The 17,593-nt window shown below is 45.8% G+C and overlaps 1 protein-coding gene across 9 annotated transcripts in view; it reads left to right on the top strand.

Annotated features, from left to right (window-relative positions):
• LOC134212148 (dual specificity tyrosine-phosphorylation-regulated kinase 2) overlaps window positions 1-17,593 on the top strand; it is a 446,248-nt gene that overhangs the window by 381,921 nt on the left and 46,734 nt on the right. For all 9 annotated transcript variants that reach the window (XR_009979207.1, XR_009979205.1, XR_009979206.1 and 6 more), the window contains 2 exons: window positions 10,395-10,533; window positions 10,640-10,811. Coding sequence is in view for 6 of the 9 variants with exons in the window: in XM_062689745.1 (XP_062545729.1) it covers window positions 10,395-10,533; window positions 10,640-10,811 (311 nt within the window). In the remaining 3 variants the exon portion in view is untranslated. The remainder of the gene's footprint in view (window positions 1-10,394; window positions 10,534-10,639; window positions 10,812-17,593) is intronic.

The following is a 17,593-nucleotide window of genomic DNA, read 5'->3' as shown; positions in this document are numbered from 1 at the left end:
CGGGGATTGTGTCCTTGAAAAAGACACCATTTTTCTGTGGGGGCGTGGTCTTGTTATAATCGCGTCGTTCGAACACTGATTGCTTTTGAGTCCTGATTGGAAGTCGCTCTTGATCAAAACTCTTCTGAATCTTGATTGTTTCCTGCAGGGGTCCTTGGCCTTGCATGATCTCGGAGTTATGGCTGCTCCCAGGTTTAACATGCACTGCACTCCGCCTGTATACTCCACCATCCTTTGTCTGGACTTTACAAGAACGATCTGGAAATTTGCGTATCAATGTAGCTTCCTCCCATTGCTTATTCAAATCTGGTCTACGTTGAACGACGAAATTTTCACCGACTTCCAGATCTGATAGATTTCTGGATATTTTGTCGTAGCTTGCCTTGACCACCTTTCTCTTGTATGTAATCCGTGGCTCAACATTAGACGCTTGTGAGGGTTGCAACTTATTCGTGATTAGAGGTATCGTTCACCGTGTACTCCTGGAACAAATTCGCTGGTTTGGACTTGTACCGACTGCATTTGGTGCAGTCAATCAACACCAATTTTCTTGCACTTCTTGAACAACTGCTTCATGTATTTCACCGCCGATTCTGCTTTACCGTTCCCTTGAGTGTGGTATGGGGACGACGTCACGTGCTTGAAGCTCCAATCCTTTGCAAACTTTGTCCATTCTTCGTTGTTGAACTGAGGACCGTTGTCAGTGACAACAACTTACGGTGTGCCATGTCGCGCGAAGTGACGTTTGCCAAGTATTGACGATGGTCCTTGTCTTCGTATCGCTGAGAAAATCTACTTCAACAAAGTCAGAGTAGCTATCTGCAGTAATCATCATGACCGTTTTCTTCCCTTCCTGCTTGATCTCACCCAAATCAATATTTACTCGCTGGAAAGGATACTCCGGTATCTGGTGTGTCGACATCGGAGGCTTACATTGACTGGCGCTGAATTCCAAACATACCACGCAGTTCCGCACGTAGTTGCTGACTTGATCCGCCATTCCAGGCCAGAAAAATGATTCTCTGGCCGCACGCAGCGTGTAGTCGACACCCAGATAAGCAACACGTAATTTCTCTATCAGCTTCTTGCGGAGGCATTTTGGTACCACAATCCGATCTCCCTTGAAGATCACTCCTCAGAACGTAGTTAGCTCGTTCTGGAATGCACGGTAGGGCAGCAAATCATCACTCAGCTCTTCCTTCCTGTCTGGGCAACCTTCGATTAGGACTCTCATCAGGTTGCTCAGGGTTGGGTCCTTTTTGGTTTCCACAGCCATCTCTTCGAACCTCTCATCCGACATATTGATTAGCTCCACTACATTCGTGCTTGCTATTTCACTGAACGCAGCATCCACCTTATTTATCTGCATCAAACCTTCCTCATGATTTTCGCTCGGCTGTTCGGTAGCAGTTCTGGACATCAAATCGGCAATATACATTTCTTTCTTGTAGCGCACGTCGATGTCATACCGCTGAAGAGTCATTCGCATTTTCTGAAGTCTCAGCGGGGCTTCGGTGATCGGCTTCCTGAAAATATCCTCAAGTGGTTTGTGGTCGGTTTCAACCAACACTTTCCGTCCAGCTGCATACTGATCATGTCGCTTACATGCGAATACGATAGCTAGGCATTCCCGTTCGATTGACGCATAGTTTCGCTCAGTTTTGGTCAATGTTCTTGACGCATAAGCTACAGGCCTCCCTTCTTGCAGCAAAACACATCCGACTCCGAGTTGACTAGCGTCACACTGGATAATTAATGGTTCCGATGGGTCATAGTATCTCAGTATGGGTGTTTGGGTAGCCAATCTTATTGAGGTTAAGTAAAAGCGAGGGAATTCGGAGACAAGTAAACGCGTGTGGACGCTAATACGCTACAGACAAGAGTGAATTTATTTACGTTTCAATACATGTGTGGTTTGACTTTAATAGAGTTGCCAGATGGGCATTTCGTTTAGTTGTTGCTCGAACCGGGGGGTTCAACACTCCTCCTCAACGCGGAACGATTTGATGCCAATCGCCTCCCGGAGCTGTTGCAGTTTCACGGCTTGCAATGGTTTGGTTAGCAGATCAGCTTGCATGTGTTCAGTCGGACAATATTGCAGTTGCACGATGCCGTCCCGAACCATATCCTTGACGAAGTTGTATTTTGTGTCGATGTGCTTTGCCTTGCGTTCAGCTCGGTCTCCACGGGTCAACGCAATGCAACTCTGGTTGTCCTCCTTAACCAAAATCGGTAAAACTAACTGCTCGTCAACGTCCAGCATGAGCTTCTGGATCCACTTCACCTCCTGCATGCACTCGGCGAGGGCAACGTATTCGGCTTCGGTACTCGATAAGGCCACACATTTCTGCTTGTGGCAGCCCCATCCGATGAGTCCATCGCCGTACTTGAAGACAAACCCCGAGTTTGATTTGCGGTCACTAGCGTCGCCCGCCCAGTCGGCGTCCACAAAACATTCCAATTTCTGTCCGTCTCCTCCGAGGTACAGTACCTTGTCCAATGTACCCTTAAGGTAGCGAAGTACCCTCTTGGCCTCAACCCAGTCCGCTTCGGTCGGCTTCGTGACTCGTCTTCCAAGTATTGACGTGGCGATTGATACATCGGGCCGGGTGGTCACGGCGACGTACAACAAAGCACCTATTAGACTCTGGTACGCTTTCGGTGAATCCAGTTTCCTACTACTCTCCTCCTTTTGTTTTAAAAAGCCGGGATCCATCGGGTATTTCGACGGCTTTGCGTCCTGCATACCAAACCGCTCCAAGTAGGCCTGCTGGTCAAGACAGTAACGCCCATCGACCATCCGAACACGTATCCCAAGGAAAAAACGTAGACATGACGCTGAAACATGACGCTGATCGTGAAGTTTTGTTTCATCACTTCGATCACTTCAGCAAACTCCTCTTCCGTGAAACAGATCACGATCACATCGTCAACATAGATAAGGACAAAAATTGACTTACCATCCTTCTGGCGTATGTAGAGACACGGATCTGCCATCGATTGGTAGAAACCCATACGCTTCAGGACCTCGTCGATTTTCGTATTCCAAACACGAGCTGCCTGTTTGAGGCCGTAAATACTGCGCCTCACCCGGCACATGTTGTTCGGCTTACCATTCGCACACCCGGGGGGCTAGCGCATGAAAATCTCCTCCTGAAGCTGACCATGGAGGTATGCAATCTTAATGTCAACTTGTTTCGTCAACATCTTCCGCTGACTTTCCACATTCAGCATCGTCCGAAACGTGATTTGCTTTACAACGGGAGCATAGACCAGATCGTAATCGGTCTCGATTTTTTGGCAGAAGCCATGCGCGTCGAGCCGCGCCTTGAACCAGACGAGATTGCCTTCTTCATCTTCCTTGCACTTATAAATCCATTTGGATCTGATAGCCTTTCGGTTTGCCGGCAACTCCATAATTTCCCACTTTCCATTTTCACGTTGCGACCGCATTTCCTCGGCCATCGCCGATTTCCACTCGGCGCAATGCGAACCAGACACAGCTTGTACGACCTCGGTTCAACCAAGCTCTCCTTTACCGCATTCACTTTCTCGGAGTATCTTGCTGGTGGAACACCAGCTGTTGCCCTCTGCGAACGACGTACGACCGGAGGTGGTGCCGAATATTCAGCGTCATCATCGTTCAACAGACCGCGAAGCAAGTCGTTATCGTTCCAAAATTCTCGTGGCCAGCCATCATCTTCGTCGTCCCAGCCAGGGACGGGAATGGTTGACATTTCTTTTTACCATTCCTTCTTCTATGCAAAAAAATAAAAACAAAACCACGGCAGCCACAGCAGCAGCCACGCCAAGCAGACGACAGTCAGCACATGCTTTTTTTTTCGTACAATAATTTCACAGCGTATAACCGTTTTTGGTGGGAAATATTCAATTCATTACTACTTGCTTGATTTAGAGACAAGAACGAATAAATCAGTACCTACGGATAGCACTCCTTTTAGGCTTTGCGCCACAGGTAATTGAACTCGGTTCTGTGCTGTTTGCGCTGCGCACGAGCCGAAACAAAAATCTCACGCAAATGTTGACCGCGCGCCGGCACGACTCTAACGTAGCAGCAAGCAAACAGTTTGTTTCATCGGAAAAATAAATGTCACGATGTCGCGTACATTTTTTTGGCAAACTGTTTCGGCTTGTTTGGCGCAAGAAATTTGACTGAAAAAAAGATAAACATTCGCATAATCAAAGTGTTTTAATGTACATTTCCCAACACTGGTCCCAGCCAAAGAAGTCGGGCTCGGAATTCGTATCATCGGCCGCCGGATGGAGGTCACTTGGCACGTTATCGAAAGACCACTCGATTTCTCTTTCACTTGTCGAACTTTTCTCCAGATGTTGAAGTTGACTATTGGAACTGTCGCTACGAAGCTGATCCTTGGATCCATCACCGAGCTCTAAAAAACGGACATCGCGACTGATTTGGATCTGCCCGGTCTTCGTATTCAGCATCCTATACGCTTTATGTTCGGCCGAATAGCCGACGAAAGTCATCTTAACGGCCTTGACGTCTAATTTCTTCCGCTTCACCGATGGAATCAGCACATAACCGACGCTTCCGAACAGTCGCAGGTGGTTCATGTCCGGCTTCCTGCCAAACCAAATCTCGTACGGCGTACGATCTACTGCAGCAGATGGCAGACGGTTCTGCAGGTAACAAGCGGTGTTTACCGCCTCCGCCCAAAATCGCTTGTGCATACCTGCGTCTAGCAGCATACACCGGCTCATCTCACTTAGAGACCGGTTCTTCCGCTCCGAGACCCCATTCTGTTGGGGTGAGTACGCTGCAGTGTATTCCGCCTTGATCCCTTCTTCGATATAGAACTTCCGTAATGCTGCGCTGGAATACTCCCCGCCCTGATCGGAGCGGATTACTCGCGGTTTGTGACCAAACTGATTTTGAACCAATCTCACGTATTCGCGAATTTTATCCTCGACCTCCGATTTCTTCTTTAGGAAATAGACGTAAGTATAACGACTGTGATCGTCTATTAGGGTCATATAATAGCGGCACCCTCCGGGGGTTGTCTCTTCCATTGGGCCGCACACGTCGCTGTGAATAATATCCAGCACTTCCGTCGATGTCTTCTCAGCGATTTGCGGGAACGATGGTCGGGCCATTTTGCCTTCGATGCAGCATTCACAGGTCCAGCGCATGCCGCAGTCAACGACTTTCAGTCCAGTCACCAAATCATGCCGCTTCATGTTGCCAAGAACATCTGGATCCCTGTGTCCAAGGCGGCGATGCCAAGTATGTTGACAGTTTTTCGTGTGCTGTCGTGTCTCGGATTTCAACACTCGATCCTCTGCAACTCGTAGCCAATACATATCGCTCACTTTATCCGCGACCGCGACGACCGTATTACCGAATACAAGTTTGCAACCGATGCTGTCAAATACCGCACTGACACCCTTCGCCGCGAGTTTCCCGATCGAAATCATATTTCCCTCGAGCGTCGGAACGTAAAGCACACCGCGAAGTGTGAGTTCGATCGTGACCCCACTGTCATTCACACACTTAATCAAGCAGTTGCCAATGCCTTCTACGCGATTTTCGCTGCCATCCGCGACGATGACACTCGACCGCGAACTGTGTTCCATCTGAATAAACGCACTTTTATCGCTACACATATGCGAGGTGGCACCCGAGTCCACCAGCCACGAATGAGCAACGTCACGACTACCATGCCGACGAACCATGAACGTGAACGATCTGGTGTCATTTTCCTGCACCTGCTTCACTTTTTCTTTTTGCTTCGGTTTATTCTTCTTTTTCTTCTCGACATTACTCTCGGCGTTCTTCCGGGTCAGAAACTCCTTACAGTCGCGCTTCTTGTGTCCGGAGCGACCACAGAAAAAACACACCCCTGCTGATTTCATGTCACTATTCACCCTCAACACTCGCTCCTCCTGAGATTTTCCGCCGTATAGCTTTTCACTTTCGTCGATGAGCTTTGTTCGCACTAGCTCCATCGTCAAATCCTGATCCGAACGGCTCTCTAGAGCGGTGGTGAGACCGTCGAACGCCTTCGGAAGACTTCGCAAGATCATGGCCACTTGCATGCTCGCCGACAGCTGCTCACCCGAATTTTGCAATCGGGAATAGAGATCCTCCATACTATACAAAAACTCCTCCATATTCTCACCTTCGCGATAGTTCGTGCTGCAAATTTCTTTCAGCAACGAAACCTTACCGGTGAGAGTAGCTTTGTGATGGTGAGACTTGAGCGCGTCCCATGTTTCCTTCGCCGTGGTTTTCGACATGATGAGGTTATGTTGGTTGTCCTCAACCAATAAAGCGATGGTGGCTCTCGCTTTTGTATCACCTTCCGTCCAGTCCGACGTGACCTGTGCTGGCACGGTGCCGGGGTCGACGTATTTCCACGTCCCTTCCCTCATCATCAGCATCTGCACCTTGAAAGCCCACGAACGATAGTTCCGGTTATTCAACCGGATGACGCCAACCTTCGAAAAGTCCATTTTCACTCTCACGAAAGTTTTTCGGACAAATACACTTTCGTCACTACCGAAAACGATTTCTCAACCGCGTCACGTACTTTTCCGTAGTCTTTCTGCTTCCGCACCGAAAAAACACCTTTTTTTCGAATCGCGCACAATTTAGCTACCCCGGCTACCCGGCCCCAATGCTGAGCACCATAACCTATTGAGGTTAAGTAAAAGCGAGGGAATTCGGAGACAAGTAAACGCGTGTGGACGCTAATACGCTACAGACAAGAGTGAATTTATTTACGTCTCAATACATGTGTGGTTTGACTTTAATAGAGTTGCCAGATGGGCATTTCGTTTAGTTGTTGCTCGAACCGGGGGGTTCAACAAATCTCTTAATCTGCTCGAATGCATCCGCAGCTTCTTTGTCCCACACGTATTCGACGGCTTCTCGTGTCAATCTTCTCAACGGAGCACTCACGTCCGCTAACATCGGCATGAATCGACCCAAATACGTTCCTGCTTAGCACTGCCGAAATCTTGCTTGGGTCTGGCTTCACACCTTTGTCTGTCAAGACATGACCAAAGAACGGTACCGATGATAGCGCCACTTTTGCTTTTGAGCGGTTAAGCTTCAATTGACGTTCCCGAAACCTTTGCATCGCAGCCTCTAGATTCTGGTTGTGGTCCAGCATCGCCTCCTCCATCGTGTCACCGCAGCCGAACACAATGATGTCGTCAGCAATGCAACGTACTCCACGTAGACCCGAAATCACCTGCTGTCGCGCCTTTTGGTGTATCTCCAGCGCACGCGATACACCGAACGGCATTCGCTTCCACCGATAAACACCCATGGGTGTCCAAAAGGCTGTCAAATCCGCGCTTCGGTCGTCCAGCTCTAGATGCCAGAAGCCATTTTTGACGCCCAGTATCGTAAAGATTCTAGCCTTCGCAGCATTTCTTCTATAGTCGGAATGTGGTGGTTTGCACGCTTCACTGCTTGATTCAACTCTGCTGGGTCCAAACACAGGCTCAATTTGTTGCCTCTTTTTACCAGCACCAAGTTACACAGCCAGTCCATGTGTCGGTTCACTGGTTACACTATTCCTTTCTTCTCCAGATCGCTGATTTTGGCCTTCAGTTCTGGAAGATATGCGAGGGGAATGCGTCGGGGCTTCTGCTGGACCGCTGTAATAGAGTCGTCGATTTCAATTTTAAATTTTCCATCGAATTTACCGTCCCCTTCGAACACATCTCTGTACTTACTCAGGATCTGGTCGCATTCCTGCTGAAGGGTATCGAGGCTGAACACGTCGTGTACCTGAATGATGCCGTGTTTTCTTGACTACAATAAATGTCAATATCCTAGTCCCAGCTTAATCAGCAAGTCGATTTATCCTTTCGGTACGATACGTTTCCCAGAATAGCATCGCAGTCTGATTTTCGTCGGACTCAGCTGAGGGTCCGCAATCAACCGCTTCAACTCTTTGTAGCATATGACATTAACCCGAGCTCCTGTATCTACTTGGATTTCCAGCGACGTTGTTTTGTGTATTCCGACGATCACTTTGAGTTGAACCATTATCTTGCCAGCATTTACCATGTCATCGATTTTCGCAATGTCCACGTACTCGCATTCTTCCTCTGAATCGGAATCTTCGGAACTCTCTGAGCTATCTTGCACTTGGCGAACGTGCTTTTTGGGCCACTTTCCTTTTTTCTTCTTCTTCCGGCAAACAATCCGAAAATGGTTCTTTCCTCCACACTTCGTCTTCGTGGCCGTCACTTTGAACGTATCTCCGGAAGCTTCCTTGCTTGGCGCCATCCTTTCGTACTTCTTGGCCAGCTCCTCGATCTCTTGATGATCATTCACTTTCTTCACCATTTCCGCAATCGAAATATTCCCCGCCTTGAGAAGTTCTTTTCGCATCTGATGGTTTCCGATACCGGCAATTATCCGATCTTTCAGTGCTTCCTCCTGCGTATCGGCGGTGTAGCCACATTTTTTCACTTTTCTCTTAATCCTTTTCACAAAATCTTCGAATTTATCTCCGTCTTGCTGGCACATCGTGTTGAACTCCGCTCTTTCTACTCGCGTGTCTCTATCTGGAACCAGGTGCTTTCGTACCTCCTCCAGAATCAAATCCGGCGACGCATTTTGTGCTGCAGTCAAAGTGAGCTCGTCGATCAACATCACTGCATCTGCTCCGATGACGGCCATCAATGTTGCCACTTGTTGTGCCGCCGGCTTCGTCGTTAATTCCGTGGCCAGAGCGTAGTATTTCCACTGGAGCTTGAAGATATTCACAGCTTCTTCCTTATCTCCATCCAGATTCAGAGGTGCGGGAATCGGTATGTTCGACATTTCGAGGTTATGTCCGCGAAGCGAGCGTAATATACAATATTTCCCGGAGTTTTGGACCGATAAACACCAACCGTCCGCGACCGCGATTACCGCGAACACTTTTCGTCCGTTTTCTCAAGAAAAACTCTAGATTTATCGCAAAAAAATCCCATTTCTGACACCATGTTTTGCAAAGAACGTGATTCGGTGTTGGCTGTCTCGAGTGTACTGTTTATTCGTGTATATGGTAGGGTGGTTCATAAAAACTTAAAACTAATAGGGTGGTCCAAATACAACAAAGACGAGTTTGTACTATTCCATTTAATTCCACTACTTAATTGTACCTTTCACAGATACGAAAAGCTTCTATAAAAAGTTCGTTTTCGGAATTAAATGATAGTCTTTCGGTACAACTTTGTGTACGAGAAAGGGAAAAATCGATAATCATATGTTTCTCATAGTGATTTTCATTGAGATCGGATTGGACCTTCAGATGGATCTAATAATTAAACGATGCATATAGTTTTCATGAGTCTAGTTATCGAAAAGATATTTTGATCTGAATTTTCATCACATGATTTGATTTTTCCTTTGTTGAATCAAATATGGTATAGTTACATTCATGAACGATAAACCGAAGTGGTCTATACGTTTCGTCAACAATCAAATTATTTTAAAAACTAACCCTTACAATAACAATTATCTTGGCTTTTCAACTCAAATCCTCTTAGTTGTCCATAATCGCCCTCCGACTACTAATTGACGTTTGATCTATAACCGTTGTGACCCCCCAAAATTGCAATACAAAACGATGAAAATTAAAAGCTCCGTTCCGTTAATATATTGCCATCAGACATGAAAGCTCACGTTCACGTTCATGGCAACCCGGTAACAGAGTGTGGAGGTCGTTCTTTTGGCAAAGTTTGCTTTAAACTTAAGTGATTAACTGGAAAACTTTGCCCGCTCGAATCCGCTACTAAAAGCTACCGCAAACAAACGCTCCGCGCGCTGCCAGCAGCCGGGACAATGATCCGTTTATTGACAAAATTACGGACGTCATAGCTGTTTTATATTGGGGGTATGTGGTACGCTGTTTAACCGAAAAGAAATATGCTACGAAACATAAAAAAATAACCTGAAATTCGAAGATATTTTTACGAATAAAGAGTATTAATAATAGTACTTTAATGTATAAAAATCGATTGATCTTTCCAAATTACTAAATTAGGCGATTATTATCACAAAGCCAATAATTCATGAAAATTATACAAAGAGTAGTAATAAAATGCGGGAATTAATGGGAAATATTGTTTTTTTTTAAGATTTATTTCAAATGTTCTTTTTACAACAAGATGACGGTGATTATCAATATCGCATACGTTTTACCAAATATGACTACAGGTACATGTTCCGCGGGATCGCCTTGGCCTTTGGCTCCCGTAGCCCCTCGCGAGCTGATGGAAGTTTAATCGTGATTTGTGTCGAATCATGCCATGCGATAACTGTCACTGCCAATAATGGCTTTGCAGCACGCATACGCTCTCCATCATCGATTAAAAGCGAATTTCCCCTTCTTCTGCCATTCCAGCCTGAACCTGTACGAGCTGATCAAAAAGAACAACTACCAGGGATTCAGCCTGAGCCTCATCCGACGGTTCTGCAACTCGATAGTCAAGTGTTTGCGATTGCTCTATCAGGAAAACATCATCCACTGTGATCTGAAGCCCGTAAGTATTATGACCGGTCGGTGCCAGGCCATAATCCCGGTTTTTTTTTGTTCCGTCCGTTGTCACACATTTTCGTCACCGGGGGATGTTTGGTTTCTCGTTCCAGGAAAACGTTCTGCTCAAACAACGGGGCAGCAGTTTGATAAAGGTTATCGATTTTGGCAGCTCATGTTATTCGCACCGCAAAGTCTACACCTACATCCAGTCCCGCTTCTACCGGTCACCGGAGGTCATACTGGGGCTTTCGTACGGGACGCCGATTGATATGTGGAGCTTAGGTGAGTTTTGCCGTTTGTCTTGTGGGTGGTGATATTGATACCTGGAGAGCGGCGACAATAATCGATTTAATTGGATAAGATATCGTGTGGGTGGAAAATCTGGAGCGTGGGGACTCTCACCTTTATAGGTATATGAACTATGAGCAGTCGATCCGTAACATTTTCATTCGACATGCCAAAGTACAAAGGTAGAAAATAAGTTTTCTTATATAGGTAGAGTGTTCTAATATGTAAGCAATAATCCTGAGCTTATCTGCTATGTTTGCTTAAGCAATTTTTTTTTGTGGGTGTTCAGTTGGAGCTACCTGGTAGCTTAGTTTGAAAGACAAATACTTGAAGGACATCTTGGGTTAATATCGCGGCTGGAGACAACTTGGAAGCCGTAGTTGATTCGGACACCATTTGATTCCAACTTCAGCAAAATTTGGAGATCTCATATTCCTAGATTTGAGGCGCAAGTGAAAGACAAATATTTGAAGGACATATTTGGCTTGACATCACAGCTGTAGACAATACGGGAACCGTGGTTTATTCGATAGACCATTTGATTCAAACTCCAGGACAGTTTGTAGATCTCACAATATCTCGTATGCCTGGATTTAAAACGCAAGTGAAAGACAAAAAATTGGAGGACACAATTGGGTTGATATAGCTGCTGAGGACATGCCGTAAATGATTTGGTAAATCATTTGATTCAAACTCTAGGACAATTCTCGCTTAACTTTTCAAAAGGACCTAAGTAACATTTTTTTCATGAATTAATTTGAATAGCGCAATCAACAGAACAACATGAAAACTTTTGATTGCAGTACTCAAATTGATTCATGAAAAAAATGTTACTTAGGTCATTTTGAAAAGTTAAGCGAGAATTTAGAGATCTTACAGCATCTGGTAAGCATGGATTTGAGACGCAAGTGAAAGACAAACACTTGGAGGCAGTGTTGCCCTACACTCAAGGCGAAAAATTTTGCTCTTTGATCTTACTCCATCTAAACGATATTATAGTCTTAACTAAAAAAGTTCAACTAATAGGAGGATATTTGAATTTTCTAAATGTTATGTCAAACTGTGAAAAAAATGCACGCCAGGCAGAGTGTAAAATAATCGAAAATTTTTGGTGAAGTCCATTTTTCTTCATTTGTCAGTTCACTTCTGACACATTCATAGTCGGCTCTGGACAGTCAATATTCAGTTGAATATTAGTCATTGAATATTTATGCACATTTAACAAATTGATAAATTATCTGAAATCTGAACACGTTTCAATTGAATAAAGTTGTTTATCACACAGGACTGAATCCGATTTTCACCCGCGAGGCACTTTCAACGGTAAACATCAACATAACAATACTAATTATGTTTTTTTCTGCACATAGTGAACACACTCAGTGACAGTCGAATGAATGAGTTCGTGGAGTAGTCGTCATTCTATGTTTTGAATATTCATGCGATGTTTGTCAAAATTCGGACCGAAGTTGCTTCATGAAGATGAATATTTTAAGCTCTGCGCCAGAGCCACAGGAGCGCGCGCACTGAAAATACACTGGAGTGTTTTCACCCCGAAAATATCCAGAAGGCCACATGGAAATCACCTAATCAAGTAACGGAAAACCAAATCGACGGTAAATTCTTCTCCGACATCACGAACGTACGCCCTTACCGTAGTGCGAATATTGAATCCGACCACTACCTCGTTGCAGTATATCTGCGCTCAAAACTCTCGACGGTGTACAACACGCGTCGGAGTCGTCCGCCGCGGCTAAACATTGGGCGGCTACAAGCCGGTAGACTAGCCCAAGACTACGCGCAGCAGCTGGAAGTGGCACTCCCAACGGAAGAGCAGCTAGGTGCAGCATCTCTAGAAGATGGCTGGAGAGATATTCGATCCGCCATTGGAAGCACCGCAACCGCTGCACTAGGCACGGTGACTCCGGATCAAAGAAACGACTGGTATGACGGTGAATGTGAGCAGTTAGTTGAGGAGAAGAATGCAGCATGGGCGAGATTGCTGCAACACCACACAAGGGCGAACGAGGCACGATACAAACGGGCGCGGAAAACTCGATTTTTCGGAGGAAAAAGCGCCAGCAGGAAGATCGAGACTGTGAAGAGACGGAGGAACTGTACCGCGCTAATAACGCAAGAAAGTTCTATGAGAAGTTAAGCCGTTCACGTAAGAGCCCAGGTGCCACAGCCCGATATGTGTAAGGACATAAACGGGAACCTTATTGCAAACGAGCGTGAGGTGATCCAAAAGTGGCGGCAGCACTACGAAGAGCACCTGAATGGCGATATGGCAGACAACGTTGGCGGTATGGTAATGAATCTAGGAGCACGCGTGCAGGACACGTGACTTCCGGCTCCGAATCTCCAGGAAATCCAGGAGGAGATCGGCCGGCTGAAAAACAACAAAGCCCCTGGAATTTACCAACTATCAGGAGAGCTGTTTAAGCACAGTGGTGAGGCACTGGCTAGAGCGCTGCACTGGGTGATTACCAAGGTTTGGGAGGATGAGGTTCTGCCGCAGGAGTGAATGGAAGGTGTCGTGTGTTCCATCTACAAAAAGGGCGATAAGCTGGATTGTAGCAACTACCGCGCAATCACTTTGCTGAACGCCGCCTACAAGGTACTTTCCCACACAGACCAGATGTTCGCCGTACGTCAGGTACTGCAGAAATGCCGCAAATACAACGTGCCCACACATCATCTATTCATCGACTTCAAAGCTGCATATGATACAATCAATCGGGACCAGCTATGGCAGCTAATTCACGAACACGGATTTCCGGATAAATTGATACGGTTGATCAAGGCGATGATGGATTGGAAGATGTGCGTAGTTCGAGTTTCAGGGGCATTCTCGAGTCCCTTCGAAACGCGCAGAGGGTTACGACAAGGTGATGGTCTTTCGTGTCTGCTATACAACATCGCTTTGGAGGGAGTAACACGAAGGGCAGGGATTGACACGAGTGGTACGATTTTCTCGAAGTCCGTCCAGTTATTTGGTTTCGCCGGCGACATTGACATCATGGCACGTAACTTTGAGAGGATGGAGGAAGCCTACATCAGACTGGAAAGCGAAGTTAGACGGATTGGACTAGTCATCAACACGTCGAAGATGAAGTACATGATAGGAAGAGGCTCAATAGAGGTCAATGTAAACCACCCACCACGAGTTTCTATCGGTGGTGACGAAATCGAGGTGGTTGAATAATTCGTGTACTTGGGCTCACTGGTGACCGCCGATAACGATACCAACAGAGAAATTCGGAAACGCTTCATGGCAGTAACAGAACTTGCGGTAAGACGCTCGGCTACAAAGCAAGACCATGCTGAGCTGAGGGTGGCTGGGTTCGATTCCCGGGGTCGGTCTAGGCAATTTTTGGATTGGAAATTGTTTCGACTTCCCTGGGCATAAAAGTATCATCGTGCTAGCCTCATGATACACGAATGCAAAAATGGTAACCTGGCTTAGAAACCTCGCAGTTAATAACTGTGGAAATGCTTAATGAACACTAAGCTGCGAGGCGGCTCTGGGATGTAATGCCAATACGAAGAAGAATAAGATCATGGCAGGAAATCGTACGTACTTTGGACTCCACAAAACGCTCCGATCGAATAGAGTTCGCCGCCGTACCAAACTGAATATCTACAAAACGATTATTAGACCGGTAGTTATCTACGGACACGAGACCTGAACGATGCTCGTTGAGGACCAACGCGCACTGGGAGTTTTTGAAAGGAGAATGCTTTTTACCATCTATGGTGGGGTGCAGATGGCGGACGGTACGTGAAGGAGGCGATCGAACCACGAGTGGCATCAACTGTTGGGAGAACCATTCATCGTTCACACCGCGAAAATCGGAAAACTGAGGTGGGCCGGGCACGTAGCCAGAATGTCGGACAGTAATCCGGTGAAAATGGTTCTCGACAACGATCTGACGGGAACAATAAGGCGAGGTGCACAGCGGGCTAGGTGGATCGATCAGGTGGAGGACGATTTGCGGACCCTCCGCAGACTGCGTAGTAGGCGAAGTGCAGCCATGGACCGAGCTGAATGGAGAAGACTTTTATGTATTGCCCAGGCCACTCCGGCCTTAGTCTGGTAATAAAAATGTGAAATGAGCAATAATCAATTAAACGAGCTTATTCAATTCTGCAATAATAAACCAGTAAAAGCTGTACACATTTTTGTTGCATATATTCAAAATTATTAAGTTTTTTCTCTTTGCAGAAAAATGATTGAGAACGCTATAATAATAAAACCTCTCTAAAACCCCTGTCCTTATGTTTGTTATTGAAAATTGGTCAGATCGATCTATGCCCTCAGGAGGTACAGGGGATGGACAAAATAATTAGGATAGGCGAATTTTGGGTAAAATTAGATGTGTTGTAAATATCTTAGTTATCATCCGATTATGACAATTCAGGCATGCCCGAACTATAAAATTAATGCAGTTTGACGGTATGTCCATGGAACCGATTATGACCACCGAATTCCGGAAATATTCCGGGGTTTTCGGAGGTAGGTTCAAAACCTTGTGGTTAAAAATTGAATAATATTAGTAACCGCAAATGAAGTAGGGCTCTTGCTGATTGGAACCATGAATTGAAATTTGGAATCGGACCAGAATCAAGTGAGATATGGCCATTTCTTTAAAATCGGTTCCGATCGATACTCATCAAAGGGGTCAGGCCACAAATTCATTTGAATATCGCTTTTTGATAGATCAGCCACTATGATTTTATTCTAGAAGGGCTCTAATGTGTCCAGAATGAAAAACCAATTGAATAAACGGATCCTGGAGTCGCTGGGATGTCCCCGGGGAACCTGTGGAAGGGGACATTTTAGTTTTACCACCAAAATCAGTCATTCGACGGCTCTTTTTTTCTTGGTTTTCGATCAGGTAGCGAAGTATGAATATAAAATGGTCCATTGATGGCTCTGACCGCTTCCAGGATCTACGGATTGGCCCCGAGGAACCTGTGGAAGGGGACATTTTAGTTTTAGCACCAAAACCAGCCATTCGACAGCTCGAATGGAAGCGAAGTACGAAAATAAAATGGATTATTGACGGCTCTGACCGCTTCCAGGACCCAAGGATTGCCCCCGGGGAACCTGTGAAAGGAAACATATAAGTTTTAGCACTAAAATCAGTTATTCGACGGCTCTTTTTTATAGGTTTTCGATCAGGAAGCGAAGTATAAATATAAAATGACCATTGACAGCTTTGACTGCTTCCAGGACCTACTGGTTGCCCCCGAGGAACCTGTGGAAGGGGACATTCTAGTTTTTACACCAAAATTAATCATTCGACAGCTCTTCTTTAACATAAGCAAAGTATTAATATAAAATTGACCATTGATGACCCTGACCGCTCTCAGGACCTACCCTTTTTTTCGTGATTTTTTATCAGAAAGCGAAGTATGAGTATAAATTGGACCATTAATGGATCTGACCGCTTCCAGGACTTACGGATTGCCCCCGGGGAACTGTGGAAGGGGACATTTTAGTTTTAGCACAAAAACCAATCATTGGACGGCTCTTTTTTCATGGATTTCAATCAGAATGTGAAGTATGAACAAGAAATGGATCATTGACGGCTCTGACCGTTTTCTGGACCTACGGATAGCTCACGGGGAACCTGCCTACTTCATACTTCGCTTCCTGATCCAAAGCCATGAAAACAGAGCCGTTGTATGACTAGTTTTGGTGCTAAAACTAAAATGTCCCCTTCCACAGGTTTCCTGGGCCAATCTGTAGGTCCAGAAAGCGGTCAGAGCCCTCAATGGACCATTTTATATTCATACTTCGCTTCCTGATCGAAAATCGAATGACTGGTGCTAAAACTAAAATGTCCTCATTCACAGAATTCTCGAAGGCAATCAATAGGTCCTGGAAGCGGTCAGAGCCGTCAATGGTCATTTTAATTCATATTTCGCTTCCTGGTCGAAATCCATGAAAAAGAGTCTTCGAATGACTGGGTTTGATGCTAAAACTAAAATGTCCCCTTTCACAGGTTTCCCAGGGCCAATCGGTAGGTCCAGGAAGTGGCCAGAGCCGTCAATGGACCATTTTATACTCATACTTCGCTTCCTGATCGAAAACCATAAAAAAGAGCCGTCGAATTACTGATTTTGTTGTTAAAACTAAAATGTCCCCTTCCACAGGTTCCCCGGGGCCAATCCGTAGATCCTGGAAGCGGTCAGAGCCATCAATGGACCATTTTATATTCATACTTCGCTTCCTGATCGAAAACCATGAAAAAAGAGCCGTCGAATGACTGGTTTTGGTGGTAAAACTAAAATGTCCCCCTCCACAGGTTCCCCGGGGCCAATCCGTAGATCCTGGAAGCGGTCAGAGCCATCAATGGACCATTTTATATTCATACTTCGCTTCCTGATCGAAAACCATGAAAAAAGAGCCGTCGAATGACTGGTTTTAGTGGTAGAACTAAAATGTCCCCTTCCACAGGTTCCCCGGGGCCAATCCGTAGATCCTGGAAGCGGTCAGAGCCATCAATGGACCATTTTATATTCATACTTCGCTTCCTGATCGAAAACCATAAAAAAGAGCCTTCGAATGACTGGTTTTGGTGCTAAAACTAAAATGTCCCCTTCCACAGGTTCCCCGGGGCCAATCCCTAGATCCTGGAAGCGGTCAGACACATCAATGGACCATTTTATATTCATACTTCGCTTCCTGATCGAAAACCATGAAAAAGAGCCTTCGAATGACTGGTTTTGGTCCTAAAACTAAAATGTCCCCTTCCACGGGTTTC

The sequence above is a fragment of the Armigeres subalbatus genome, chromosome 2 (assembly GCF_024139115.2).
Source record: "Armigeres subalbatus isolate Guangzhou_Male chromosome 2, GZ_Asu_2, whole genome shotgun sequence".
NCBI lineage: Eukaryota > Metazoa > Arthropoda > Insecta > Diptera > Culicidae > Armigeres > Armigeres subalbatus.
This window is presented reverse-complemented; position numbering and strand designations above follow the sequence as displayed.